Source organism: Centroberyx affinis, unplaced genomic scaffold (assembly GCF_046629955.1).
Source record: "Centroberyx affinis isolate AG114_WGS23_722 - 3 ecotype Tasmania unplaced genomic scaffold, CSIRO-AGI_Caff_v1 ptg004204l_1, whole genome shotgun sequence".
NCBI classification, from domain to species: Eukaryota; Metazoa; Chordata; class Actinopteri; order Beryciformes; family Berycidae; genus Centroberyx; species Centroberyx affinis.
The window spans coordinates 1-14,707 of record NW_027281952.1 but is presented as its reverse complement, the minus strand read 5'-3'; the positions used below and the strand labels follow the sequence as shown (position 1 = coordinate 14,707).

The 14,707-nt window shown below is 44.5% G+C and overlaps 1 protein-coding gene across 1 annotated transcript; it reads right to left on the bottom strand.

Annotated features, from left to right (window-relative positions):
- Nucleotides 1-2,680: 2,680 nt before the first annotated feature.
- LOC139664172 (MAGUK p55 subfamily member 7-like) lies at nucleotides 2,681-14,702 on the bottom strand (the record flags this gene model as incomplete). The annotated part of the gene is made up of 14 exons (XM_071542910.1): nucleotides 2,681-2,911; nucleotides 3,749-3,892; nucleotides 4,749-4,857; nucleotides 5,215-5,308; nucleotides 5,404-5,484; nucleotides 7,775-7,948; nucleotides 10,638-10,691; nucleotides 11,106-11,126; nucleotides 11,345-11,403; nucleotides 11,559-11,755; nucleotides 12,351-12,428; nucleotides 12,634-12,719; nucleotides 12,827-12,908; nucleotides 14,634-14,702. Coding segments are annotated over 14 exons (1,479 nt in total), but the record flags the coding sequence as incomplete, so codon positions are not given.
- Between the last annotated feature and the right edge of the window lie 5 nt (nucleotides 14,703-14,707).

Here is a 14,707-nt window from a genome sequence, read left to right as displayed (position 1 = left end):
GAGACTAAAATCTAAGCAGCACTTGTTCAGCACAGACCGGTAGATATATTAAAGCACTCCACAACTCTTATCCCTGTTCATAATTCACCCATATCAGTAGGGAGGTTGAGTTTCAATGGTTTCAAAGCTGAAAAACACATGGAGCAGCAGCATCCCCGTTAGGTGCAGTAAATTCCACGCTCACATTCCACAGCGGCGGTCAGAGAATGCTACACGGGATCACAGGCCATTTAGTCCTGTCCCTCTGTGATGTGTTTACCGGCTCAACTGTTGATATTAGGTGGGAACGCACCTACATTCAGCAGCCTGGAGACCTGTAGAAAAACACTGTGAAGGGACATATATTTTGCCTTGTTTGGATAGCTTGGCGCTGATGTGGGTGTCTGTCTGAGGGTGTGTGTGTGTGTGTGTGTGTGTGTGTGTGTGTGTGTGTGTGTGTTCCAGGCTCACAAACTCCAGGTCTACCCAAAGATCCAAACAACTAGCAAAAGTCTGTTTTTTGTATCCTCAAATGTCCCTAAACTGTGTTGACCCTCTGCAAGATTTGAATCTCATGTAAATTGTAATTTAATTCAGTGGATTAGAACATTCAAACTGTGTGTGTGTGTGTGTGTGTGTGTGTGTGTGTGTGTGTGTTTGAGTGGTTTGGTCTTTTCTTACTGTTTGTGTGCATGGGGATTTTCCTACTCTCACATGCCTCTATTAATAAGATGGGAATACCTCCTATTCTGTAATGAAATTGCATTTTTATTAAAGATGGAGCTTCCCTCCTCTTTTCAAGAAGCATAATTAACCACCATATACTTTAAGCATGTGTTATACAGTTGTGGTAGTTTATAAGTTATGAACATCGCACGCCGAGACGAAGATATTGTTCGACATCAGCCGTATTTATTTTCAGGTTCCTCGAACAGACAGTTACATGATTGAGCCAAATTAACCGAGACCAATTGACATCATACTTCTGCGTAATGTTTGAAGTGGGAGCTGCAGCGAACATAAAACGGGGGGTTTTCATTGGATCGCTCCGGTGTCTTTAATGGCATCGTTATGATCTCAGAGGGTGCCTGCAGATTCTCAGCGGTGTGATGAAATTATACTGCCATGCTTGGCTGAGGTCGGGCTTCAAACCTGGCACAGGCGGCGGGCAGAGCTGTGAGTGTTGCCCCGACAGCCTGCTTGGTACACTCGGTGCCCGGGATACATGTATACACACACACCGATGGCTCATGGCTGCCTCTCCATCAGCACCCAAAGACACAGCAGCACTCCGCCATCTTCCCGCCATCGCCGACCGTGTTTGACATCGACGCCAAAGTAAATAAATACTCTGACTTGACGGTGCGCTCCACCGATTTGCTCATCACCCCTGCCCTAATCCTGCCTATGACGAGGCTCCCCCTGCCCTTACAGTAGGATTTTATGCTCGCTCGTAACTCTCCCTCTCCCGGTACGTCCGCGCGTAAGGCCCAAATCCCCCAGAAGCCCATTACCTTCCCTCCACATCACGCTGCTCTCCCTTCCTCCCAAACATGGCATGATGGACACATTAACACTCCTTCACACCCAATTGACCGCAGCGTCCAAAAAGAGGAAGGAAACCCCCCGAATGTGGAGGAATGCAGCCATTAAATACAATTAGCTCCGATCGCTCAGGGTGAAATCTGCACTATGCGTCTCATGGTTTAGAAGCAGCTGTGATAGTCAAATATGAGTGTTTGCTAATGGAGTGTCTCTAATGGTGAGTTGCTGCCAATTATTCTGAATTCCTTCAATAATGGTATTGTATAGCACAGCTTCCTGCACAAGTAATGCATGACTCTCAAAGCAGAGTCGGCCTTCAACTGTACATGTATGGAACTTAAAAACATATCAGTTGAAGCCCTCAAAGACCCATATATCCGTGTGGTTTGAATAAAAATTTCAACAGCTCATGTAATACAATGTGTATAATCCATTTACATTATTCGGAGTGTAAATGACACACAGTGCCTTCATTATCTATGAATGCACATAACTTACAGCCTTTGAAAATATCACTGCCCTGAACAGCTAAAACAGGCTGACATGCCGCTTCGTCTGAAGGCTTCCATTGTCTGTTATCTTGTCTGTATCCCGACTTCGTATAGCATGTCGTTGGCGAGTGTCTCCCCCCGACTGCTGCTAATAATATTCCTCTGGTGTACATTACAGTTAATTGAAGTGCAGCAGCTGTCAGAATAATTACATGCTGATGTTTGCGACTTGGCAGGGAAGGGCTGCACGCGGCCACAAGTTATGGAGAGTTTTCTTTCTTTTTTTTCTCCTTCTTCTTCTTCGTCCTGCGAGCCGACGTTACTTCAGCCAAATGCCAACAGAAGAACTGGCTCCGGGATAGAGGGAGGGAGGGAGAGAGAGCGAGAGAGGGTTTCTGTTTGGCTAATTAGCTCCACACTGTTTTCAAGGGACACGATGGGATACGCAGGCCTAGCTTGACAACATGAAAGCATTTGAAATAAGAAAAAAATCAAGATTCAATTTAAAAGACAGTACGATTATACTGGATATACTATCTTGATATCTTATATATGGTATATATATCATTTTTTGTACTTTGGCAGCAGCACATACAGAACTAAATGCCTCCTTTGCTTTTGGACGGCTAGTACACTGTAGTGATCTGGGTTCCTGCGTAAGAGAATCAAATCCAGCCTGCAAAGTGACCACAAGATCTCCGCGCTTTCATGGGCGAGGAGCAGATCCACTCTGCAGGGACCCACTGGACCTCTGCCCCCTGCATCTCCTCCAGGTCTGCCTTCAGCTCCCCGAACGCCGCGGCCACATCGCCGTTGACGATCACCCTGTCGAACAGGTGACCGTACTGGCTCTCCATGGTCTCCGCCGAGTCGATGATGTCCTCAAAATCCTCCTCCTGCGAATGAAAAACACAAGTCGGAGGCGTTGATGGGATGCGACACCTCGTCTCCATCAGCTAAAAAGCATTCGACCACCTCTGAGAAGTCGTTTTAGAATGATTCGGGTGTAACGGGACAGGATATGAAACGGATCCCCAGGAGCGGTCCACTGTACCGACATGCTGAGAGTAGAGCATAAGAGGCCTTTTCACACCAGCTGTAGTGCAGTCTGAAAGCACAGGTCCTATAAAGATATGGCTGAACGGTGTGGCAGTGGGCAACCTCCAGCCACGCTGCTACACAGGTGTACGACCCTGCCTTTTAATAAGGGCAGCCGGGGTCAAACGGTGAAGGAGAAGACAGATGGGCGTTATGAAAGTGACCTGGTGTCTTCTCGCCCTGCCACAGACACATGTACCATCCTGAGATTCACATACAACAACAACACACACACACACACACACACAGAAGATGTAACCCTTCACCCCTTGTGCTCACCTATATGTTCTTCTGCAACACAGTTATGGAACAAGCAGCCACCCACCCAGCAGCCTTGCCCCTCCTCGAGAGATCTCCTGTCTCTTAAATGTCACACGTAAGCCGCAGGGTCAGCCATGTGTAAGACAAGGTGTGTGTGTGTGCATGAGTGAGAGAGCCTGTGTGTGAGTTTAGGTGTGTGTGTGGTGTGTGGGTGGGTGTGTTAAAGTGAAGGCGTTTGACCTCACACCGCCCTGCGCTGTGCATGTTACACGACATGGAACAACTACCTGACTTCACGCATGATACATACCTGATGGAATGTGTTCTGTGTGTGTGTGTGTGTGTGTGTGTGTGTGTAGCACAGGTTGCCTTACCGAAAATATCCTGACTGGTTTGGCGTCCTCCTCGTCACAGATGAACTTGGCTCTCCTCCTGGTGAGGCGCAGCTCCTCGATGCGCGGCGGCTTCACGAACACCACGTATGGTTTGAATTCGGCTGTGTACACATGCTTTATTTTCTGTAGTGCCCAAGACATGGAAGTAGGTGGAGGCAGAAGAAGAGCTGTTTTTAGCACGACATGTAGTCTAAACAACATACACTTGTCTCTTATTGGCTGAATTAAAGAAACATATTCAAGTTTTTGGAAGATTGGCCGGTTGGTCGACTTATCCGTTAAGCGATGAGAGCATAGACAAGAAAAAAAGGATCCATGTGGTAGATCATCGGCTCTGCTGCTCCATGCTAACACTTTAGCTTACACTATGTTGAGTGATAGTAGGCGACTAGCAGTATCTCAAAAGTCCTAAAATGAGAATTTGTAGCAGTTCTAAAGCTAAATGGTGAGCAATCTTAAATTATATGCGGTCAAGTTTGGTGGTTTTGTGTAGGGGATTGGTCAAATTTTTTTACAGTTTTTAACTACCAGGGTCTACTTTTCCCTGTTTCCATAAGAAGTGAATGTGATGGGCGATGTGAGACTGTCTACAGCTACAAATCACTGTGAAATGGATGAATACATGGTTGCTCACCTGAAATAGTTCCAAGAATAAACTATATAAGTTACACTGAGTTTATGAAATTTCATTTTTAAACTTTATAAATCGACAAGTCATATAATAAAAACAACTTTTTTATTAATAAAAATTGTAGTGCTTTGGATAATGCCAGTTGCCTGCTCATGCTCAAAAGTGTTAGCATGGAGCACTGGAGTGATTTACCGGGGACACATGGATGATTTTGGCTTCCACATTCTCATCATCATCACTCTCTACTGTTCCCACCACTTCAAAAACTCTGTGTGTCCTTTAACAGTAGTCTGCCTTGAACTGGCTCAGTTCAACTACTCAGGCATGGATTGTGACTGGCCCACTCACATTAGGGTGCACATCCAGAAGGCACACCTTGCCCTCCGCTCTCACCCGCTGAATAGAGTCCAGACTTGTTCCATAGTAGTGTCCTCCGTACCTCCCATACTCTACGAACCTACAGATAGAGAGACAGAGACACAAGGACAGACAAACAGAAAGACAGCCTAAAAGATTGCAGGCAGGCAGCAATAATTATGATCATGACAATAATATAATATAATATAATATAATATACGTAGTTGTTTAATTCTAATAAAGTATAATTGTATTGACTTCTTTAAAGGGTTAGGGTTAGGGTTAGGGTTAGGGTTAGCTTACCAAGCACTTTAACAAGCAAATAAAAGCATACAAATAAAATGAAGTAAAATAATAAAATAAAGACACCCACAGAACAAAATTGGGACTGGAGATGTTTTTGTTTTTTTATCACCATGGAAATGGCAACCTGATGAACGGCACCAGCATAATATACCTATGATTGAGAATATCCTCTTCAAACATGTGAGCGGAGACAAAGCGATAATCCACCCCGTCTTTCTCTTGCCTTCTCTTCTCGCGCGTGGTGTCTGCAAGAGAAGAAGAGGAGTCTACTGTAAAGAGACGAGGGTGGCAAAGGGTGCCAGCCAGCATCGGTCATGAAGCTTCTGGGCGCCTGCCTTACGTGGGACGGTGACGCCATAGCGGTCGGGGTCAGAGATGAAGAGCCTCCGCTTCAGTTCGTTAACGCCGACACCGCTGGGCCCTGGAGACAAAGATCAAAACGCTCAGTTCTGTGTGTGTGTGTGTGTGTGTGCTAATGTTTTCCTGACGACAAGCCCGGCATCAAATGGGCCTTTATTCTAGTGATCTGGAGACGCATCTGTCTTTATCATCAGAGAGGGAGAGAGAGAGAGAGAGGGAGAGAGAGAGAGGCAGACAGACAGAGCTCTGATTTCACATTGATTTCAATCTGTCTATGATTCTCCAATCCTCCCCTCTCTCCTAGTTTTGCATCTCTCTCTCTCTCTCTCTCTCTCTCTCTCTCTCTCTCTCTCTCTCTCTCTCTCAAAGGTTTAATACTTCTATACCCTCTGGAAAATCCATAGCATCACATCTAAATGTGACATCTGCAACGCCACACAGTATCAGTGTCATTAGGAGTGTAGGATGCACAGGACAAAGCGCAACGCACGCACACACGCACACACACACACACACACACACACACACACACACACACACACACACACACACAGCATCTGGGATTTTTTCTTCCAGCGCAGGCTTCAGCAGCCCCAGATTGCATCAGCCTCAAATGGAGTGTTGTCTGAAAGTGGGATTCCTGACATACCTGCCTTTTCCATCACGGCGTTGCATGACCTCGATACATTACAAAATATCAAGTTTATAGACTCTCCACTCTTACATTGCTAATGTCTTTCACAGCTGCTCCGAGGCACTGCAGAGGAGCATCATCCTACGCTACGGATACTTTCTTCTGTCCTTTTTTTTTTTTTTTCCAAAAGCTACATGATCTTTTTGGCTTAAAGTGGCTGGCAGTCATTCTCACCAAGTTTCCTGGGGCAGCGCAGTCTATTGTTTCACTGAAAGCGGGTATACAATGCAGATAGAGAAGGCTGAATTTCCAACCTGGTCAAACCTGATCCAGCTGGTCCTGTTTTAGCGATCCAGGGCTTGGTTTTCCTGTCTATAACTCTCATTGCCAATAAGCTATATATTCCTATTGATGACCTCCGGTCAATGAAGAGCCTTCACTGCAGACAGTAAAACATAATCCAGAGTCGGGGTAAGCTCCAACTCAATTAAAGAGGTCTAAATCTAAATCCAGGCTGTCTTAACTGTTCCAGTTTGATGATGGAGCACTTGGCTGACATTATGAGGGATCTTATTCGCAATCCACTCATCCCATTCTCTCCATTCGTCTATCATTTATCTGTTCTGTACCTTTGTTTTTTGCACCTCTTCGGTTCATTGTGTTTCTCTCCTCTCGCCTCCTTCCCACTTTCAATTATTCCTATCGCTCCATCTCTCCTCTCAGTCCTCCACTTTCCCTCGGTCACAGATGACCTACAGCGGCATTGTAATATGACATTAAAAAGACCTTCAGCGGGGCTCAGTGTAAGATTCTCCTGGGAGAGATATAGCTCAAAAGTACATAGAGCAGGCCTGCAGGATTGGCAGAGAACTGAACCTGGGGTGGGCTCTTAGGTAACTTTAGAGAACACAATATATTCTGACTTGGACTTTTCTGACAGTGTTTACGTGAGTCTGATGGGAAAAGATTGTTCTCGCACTCATGACTGGAAGCATAAATCTTCATCAAAGCGTTACTGATTCTTTTTGACCAACGACGGCTTCAGTATTAGTGTCCCTTTACTGAATGGGCTCATGCTATCTTGAATTTATTTCACAGACTAAAAAAACACAGGTATCTCCAATGGACTATGGGTCCAAGCAATATACACTACCAGTCAAGTTTGGACACACCTGATTGAATGTACTGTGTCTTTCATTCTCTTAAAGCCATTTTGATCTAAAGGTTTATGCTTAAATGCTTGAAATTAGTTTCTTAGACAAATATAAATAGTGAAGTTGATGCCTATGTATGAATTTCTTTCCAAAGCCTTTGCTGTTCCATCAAGACAAAGGGCGGCTACTTTAAAGAATCTAAAATATAAGATATTTTTAAATTGTTTCACCCTTTTTTGGTCGCTGCATAATTACATTTGTGTTATTTCATAGTTTTTATGTCTTTACTATTATTCTAAAATGTGGGAAATAGTAAAAATAAAGATAAATGTGGTGTGTCCAAACTTTTGACTGGTAGTGTAAATAGTGTAAATCATGCATGTATGGCTGTATCACACAGTCCCTCATCGCCCCATTCACAGCATGGGAACCTGGTTCATGAGCCATTCACATCGTGCTTTAAATGAATCACAAAGGCACAAAGCACAATGACTCTCTCCCTCACACACGGGATGGGAACTTACCTATTCCTCTACATGAACGTGTGTTTCGGTCACACTCACCCACCAGGAGCACCAGGCGGTGTCTGTCCCTGGGCTCCCTGCGGTAGGGAACCACCTCCATGTAGGTAGGGGTCCGGACCGAGCCATCCGCCCCAGCGCTCCTCCTCCTGGACTGGGCCGCCGCTCTGGCCCGACTTCCCCTCCTGCCCAGTCGGAAACTCCTTCTCAAGCCAGCTGGGATGGGGAGAGATGGATGTGTGAGTGCGTGGGTATGTGCGTGCGCGCCAGCCCACCTGACAGGTGTATTACTCAGAACCTAGCAGGAGGGAAATCCTCACTATGACAGCCGTCAAAAACACAAGTTCATGTTGACACTAAGTCATGGTGTTTTCCCGTAATTCAAAGCAAGCTGGACAGACGGGGCAGCAGAAGAATATTTGCCATGACATAAAGCAGGACTGTGCAAAGGAGGCCAAAATTTGTCCTTCATGAAAGTCTATGTGGTCATGTAATTTAGTTATATATAACAGAGGTGGGGACTTGACTTGGACTCGACTTCACTTGGGTTCTGGTGACTTGGCACTTGACCTTGACTTGTACTTTGATGACTTGAAAAGGTTTCTAAAGTCTAAAGATCTTGTGTTTGTGTAAATGACTCAGATTGAAAGTGATGACATTTGTTCCAGCAGACAACTGAATTTAAATTCTGTTTTCTGATTTTGTATGGAATGATTGAATTTATTGAAGTTGAAACTGATTATAGAAATCAAACTCATGATGCTCTGACCAAGTTTTTATCCTATTAAAACCATATTGCACTGAAAAGTCCTAGATATTTAGTTTTCTTTAAGATATGAAATTGATTCTGGACTCTTGATTTGTTCTGACTTGAATTGGTGTTCTATATTTAGACTTGAGACTTGACACGAATGACTTGGACCTGACTTGGACTTGACTTGGACTTGAGACTTGTGCCTCAAGACTTGAGAGTGACTTGGGACTCGAGCAAAGTTTACTTGCTCACACCTCTGATATTAACAAACTCCACATAAGACTTACAAGCTAATTCGTACTTATCGCACTTCTGAAAGAATCAATAATCAATCACATGTTTTGGTCCAAAGTTCACCGTCCATTTCACATTGCTTCCCTTGGTTCACCTTATCAAAAACTTTGGACACACTTTCGATGAAGACTGAACACTGGAGCTGTTCAACAGGGTTAAAAAGGCAACAGCGATACTCTTGATGACAACAAGGATCATCACAACACTTAAGAGAGCACTACAGTGCACATGGGTGGCAGGAATCCAGACGAAAGCAGCGTTCAAGAAACCATCAACACTGCCATCCCCGAAACTGTTATCACGCACTCTCCCGATCTAACAGAACTCTCCAGCGGAGCGAGAGTCAAGAGACGACAAGTTGGGAGTCGAGCATCCCAGAATAGTCGGTCACGCGTGGCTTGTAGGCCGTCTGACAGCCAGTGTCTGCCATGCGACTGTGGTTTGGCCCGGCTTGGCAGGCTCCCTCTGCCAGGGATGCTTTGACGTCAGCTGTAATTTCACAATGTAAGCATATCTGTCCATTTCCCCCCTCTCTGCTTTGCCGTTTTTCGGGGATTTCAAATTTTTTTTTGTTGACAAGCTCGTGACGGGTGATTTAAGCTGATGATTTCACCCAGAGTCTGTCAGAGGCTAACAGATACTGTGTAAAACCAACGTTAGAGAGCGAAAAGGGATCATTCTTATTTCCTCAGGGGAAATGAGATCTAAGACGTGGAGGAAAACAACATCCCAAAGTAATTCTCCGTCTTAAGTAATTCTGGCAATGGAATTCAGAGAGCAGTCCTCATCTTTCAGTGAAAAACAGCCCAGCTCTCGGCATTAAATAACCATTAACTCACAGTATCTTTTTGTGGGAATGTTATTATGACATTTCCGCTTCATTGGACAATGTACACTATACAGTGAAGGGTGAGAGGACAGATGAGTATGAGAAGGAAGGCTATGGCATGCAACATAGGTCATGAGCTGGACTTGAACCATAGACTTGAACCCCATAATGTCAAGATTAGATGATATGAGCCTTAGCTTGCAGTGCGAAAGAGCAGGCAACCAACTCTCAGTATGAAACCTCATCGTCCTCCATAAATAAACTCAGACCATCTGGGTACTTTTGCATGGTACAGCTACCAGTCTCACTAAAATGATCCAATCTCACTATTTTGCAGTTCGCTGACAGCCAAAACAACCTGATATGTAAAAGTGAACATGGTAAAAACTGACAGACTAACAAAAATGCTAGATTTAGTTCACCAGTGATCTAAAAAATGCCTTTGTTTGTGTATCTATAATACACTACTATGTCCCTTCTTCTTCACTGACTCTCCCCTCTCTGTAGTGTGCGTGCAGTTGCTCTTGTGGCATCTATTAAGTGATCAATAACAGTTTAAATCCCAGACTCGGAGGAAATGCAGAGTCTGAACCACATCCTCAGGTGGAACCTGGCCTGGCCTGAGGAAAGATCAAATGCACATTATTAAATGCACATGACTCTCACAATTGATATAAAGCAACATCTATAATTCACCTTGCCTTGCAAAGGCATAAGGGCCTTTTCACAATCAGCCATAGGTGCACGCATACACACACACACACACACACTACGCATGCAAACACATCGTATCCAATCCGTGAGATCAAGACAAATGGGATAAATGGGACGGCTAAAACCTCATTTGCCGTTCTAGTTCACTCTCCAAGTCTCCGAACCACAGGGCTACATCATCAGACGACCTGGTTTGTAAATAAAGCCAGGATTTCATTTTCTCTCTGGTTTTCCTTCCCCGCCTGGATCGCACGGGTAGATGTCCCTTTTCCAGTGTCAGTGGGGTTTGAGGGGGAGAAAGCCAAGCATCTCACCAATGTGAATTCCTGTTATTGCTCCATAGTCTGCGTCCTCCACGACTGGAAAAAGAGGAAGACAGAAGGAAGAGTGAGGAAACTGTGGACACAAACCGCAAGGGGATGACATATTCGCTGCTCTGAAATTTCATACTCAAAGTATAAGCACATGTTCTGACCCTAATGTCCAAATGATTTGCTTTGTAAACACAGAAAACTTCTAATAAGACTTCTATTTAGAAATCATATCCACAATTTGAAATTATTGATAACTACTCTACTCTTACAAAGTGATTGCTGGCATGAAAGTTAAGTATTGTGGAATGCCATTAAAGTTATTATCTTAAGCCCTGGTTTTACGACATAAAAACATATTTGGAAACAGAATCCTCTGCATTTTGGAAATATAGAGTGAGGATAGTGATTGCCATTGGATGATAGAACTCTTTTATTCAAAATACATATCATAGCTAACAAGGTAAGCACCCACAGTACCTTCCTCATCATCTGCGCAGCATGTGGGGAGAACAAGAGCAGTGAGCACAACAGCAGGACAGCAGAGGGGAGGTTCAGCTCACCCATGACCTTCACCTTGACCGTGACCTTCAGGCACGACCTATTGACCCGGGGGATCTCTAGTGTGTTTATTGGGAAAAAGTGTTAAATGGGCTTCTTTTATTCTTTGCAGGTGTGGCGATTTTACGGGGGAAATGTTTGCGGATCACCTGTTGGTTTGACTCGCCGGGGCTTGAACAGGGCTTTAGGCCGCTGCAGGGCCACTCGCCTGTAGGAAGGAAGGAAGGAAGGAAGGAAGGAAGGAAGGGAACGACAGAGAAAACACGACTGAATCAAAAGGGGATTCGTCAAAATGCCTTTCGGGAATTATCCGAGGGGTTTTTTTTGGTCATTCGAGTGGCAGCAACAGCAGAAGAAGAGCACCTCTCGTGGAGCTGCTGCGAGGGGATGAGCCCCGCCCGGGCGTCGCCGTCTCCGTGGCAACGGGCCTGCCACCAGGTGTCGTCCTCGGTGCTGACGATCTGGACGATGTCGCCCCTCTTGAAGGCGAGCGCCGCCGCCCTGCAGGGGACGGCGGGATCCTCTTTGGGGTCGTAGTCAAAAAGAGTCCGAACAAACAACTGGGGAGGAAAGCAGGTGTAATGATTTAGCTGAAAACAGCTTTCGGCTTTCAGCTTTCCTTACAGATGAGGAAAGAAAGAAGAGACTCCCAGTTGATGTCAATGTTACATTTCATATTTTCTGTCTCTTTCTACTGAGGCTGTCTGAGCTTTTCCTGTATTCTGACAATGAACACAACATCTTTGTCTTGTACTTTTTTTTGAAGAACAAATGCATGACCATTGAAATCCATTTGACTCAACCCATTAAAATGCCCTAGTTCCCTTCCCCTTGTTTCCATCTTGGACCTCCATTCCATTTATATGTGGCAATGACCTAGAGTTCTTTCTGAATAAATAAATTGGAAAACAAAGAGGAAAATCTTTTCATTAATTGTTAACTAATGCTTTCCACAATAACACAAAATTTCCTTTTATTAAAGTGGTACTGCTCAGTGAAGAACTGACTCAACACATGAGGTACAACTGATTTAATCTGTCAGCATGAAATCAGATGGGCATCTTTCCCAGTTCAGCCAGCTTCCATATAAATGTAAAGACTAAAAAAGGACTCATCATGGGGGAAAAAAAGATGTGTTTATTATATTTACTGTACCTTCTTCTTACTGGATGACACCTCTTCCTTGGTGGAAGCAGGAATGACTGTGAAGGTAACTTCACCCTGAGACCGAGCCTGACACAAGAACAGCAACACAACATTCACTAACAAAGACTGAAGAAAGGAAAAATAGAGAAACAGAGAGAGAGGGAAGAAACAGAGAGAGAGAGAGAGAGAGAGAGAGAGAGAGAGAGAGAGAGAGAGAGAGAGAGAGAGAAACAGAAATAGCCAATCAAGAGACACTGAAGCAAACAATGTGACCGGGAGAGATGAGGCTAACCAGTAGAGGAAGGATTTCCTTTGGCTTCTTGTGCTCCAGTGAGACTCCATTCACCTCCTTCAGCTCGTCCCCTTCATGAATCAGGCCTACGAAACGTTGCACAAGAGCCATAATGCTACTACAACTCAGGCAGGACCGCTATGGAATAACAGCATAAGTGTAGACTGTAATAAATGAACGTTATTAAGCTTACCACTCTTGTCCGCTGCACCTCCTCTCATGATCCGTGCCACAACAATAGCCCCAGAGGATTTATCTCTCTTAATTGTGGCCCCCTGTGTTGCACAAAAGGGGGGGGGGGGGGGGGGGGGGGGGGGGATGAATGGATGGGTGATGAACAAATAGAAAAGCAGATGAGTGATAAATCGATGGATAGAAAGAGGAAAAAGATGGAAAGAGACGGGGAGCGATGGCGAGGCAAAGAGAGCGAGAGCAACATGTTGATTTTATTACAGTCCAGACAAGCTACTCAAATAAAGTCCCTCCATTCCGACGAGGGTTATTTGTATCAAGACGGGACCATTTAGCCGGCTGCATTCATGTAACACACAGAGCGCTGGAAAAGGTTATCCAAATCAGCATTATTTTCAACAGATGTTATGGATGTGGAGCAAATCGCAATGGAAAAGAGCATCTTATGTAGTTGCCTACAATCAGCTCACGCCGGGGTGTAACCCTGTTGTCTGGAAAACGGGAACATACTGGATCGATCAAAGAGGCCGTGTCATAAAAAGGTCAGGCCCCTTCCAATCTACTTTTGGGATCAATACAAAAGTATGTTCTCTATTATTGGCTCTGAGTACCCTCCCGTCCCAAAGCTGAACCACTTATACAAGAGCAGGCACACACACTGCAAAAAAATGTCCATCTTAATAAGGATGTTATTCTCATATTTGCTCTTAGAATATAATAAAGTTAAAACTACTCCCAATAGTGTGCGATAATTCCAAATGTGTCCCATGCAGTATCACTTGATACAGGAATTTTTTTTTTTTAAATTGACAATCCTGAAACATGGCAGAATAAGGCAGATCACTCAATTAGTACCAACAAAATGACCCTTGATTCAAGAAAATTCTTGAAACAAGTTGATTTACATTGGAAACTAGTGAAATTATCCCCCAAAACAGCAGGTTTTTCCATCTGTTTTAAGGCTCAATACTGCATTAAATGAGTTTATTAAAGGACGGAGGTTTTTTACAGTGCATGGGTACATATACACATGCTTAAACACACACACACACACACACACACGCACATACTTCACAACAACGCTGCAACTCTGTGGTGTGTCACAGCTGATATATGGCAGCAGAGATGTGGAAGAATTGACTGTGTAAAGTCGTGGTTTTTGAAGAAAGCAAGCAGCAGCAGCAGCCCGGAGACAAAGGTGATCCAGGCTGTTGCAGAAACCTCTTTCCTTATGTTTCCCCTCATTCCAAGGGGCTTTGGTCCTGGCTACACCTTTGCTTACGTGGCTTTCGCGGTCTCGCTACTTGACAACATGACATAAATTCAGTCCCCGCACAAAAGTTCCGCCCCGAGTCGCTCGGATTCTTTTATTGCTTTGAACCGCCTCCGCACGTCAGATATTGTTGCTGGACAAATTGCACATTTTCGAGCCCAGTTGCCCTGTTACATGGTTGTCTTAACTTTAATACCTGCGTTTTTACATCGCGCACACAGCCTTATTTGTTTTGCGTGCAATTACAAGGCCAGGTTGACCAAATTAGAAACAGGCTGACATACGTACAGTGAGACGGTGACAGTCAAGTTATAGCTACGCTTGGTTTTTCTGAGCTTTTTTGAAGGATTTTCTTAGGGGGAGAAAAAAACGACATTCAACCGAGTGGAATTGTGTTTACAGTCAGGAGAAACTAGGCTTTTTCTGGGTCATGTGTGAAAACAGGGGACATAGAAAGCAGTGAACATTTTATCAGAGTTTACGAGAATTTTTCACTTGACTTTTGAAAAACAAAGACATGGAGACGTTTACTGACCAGGGGATCTTTGGTTTTGAACAGACTGACAATTTTGACCGAGTCCTCGTCCTCCTCTAGGACGCCGTCAGGTA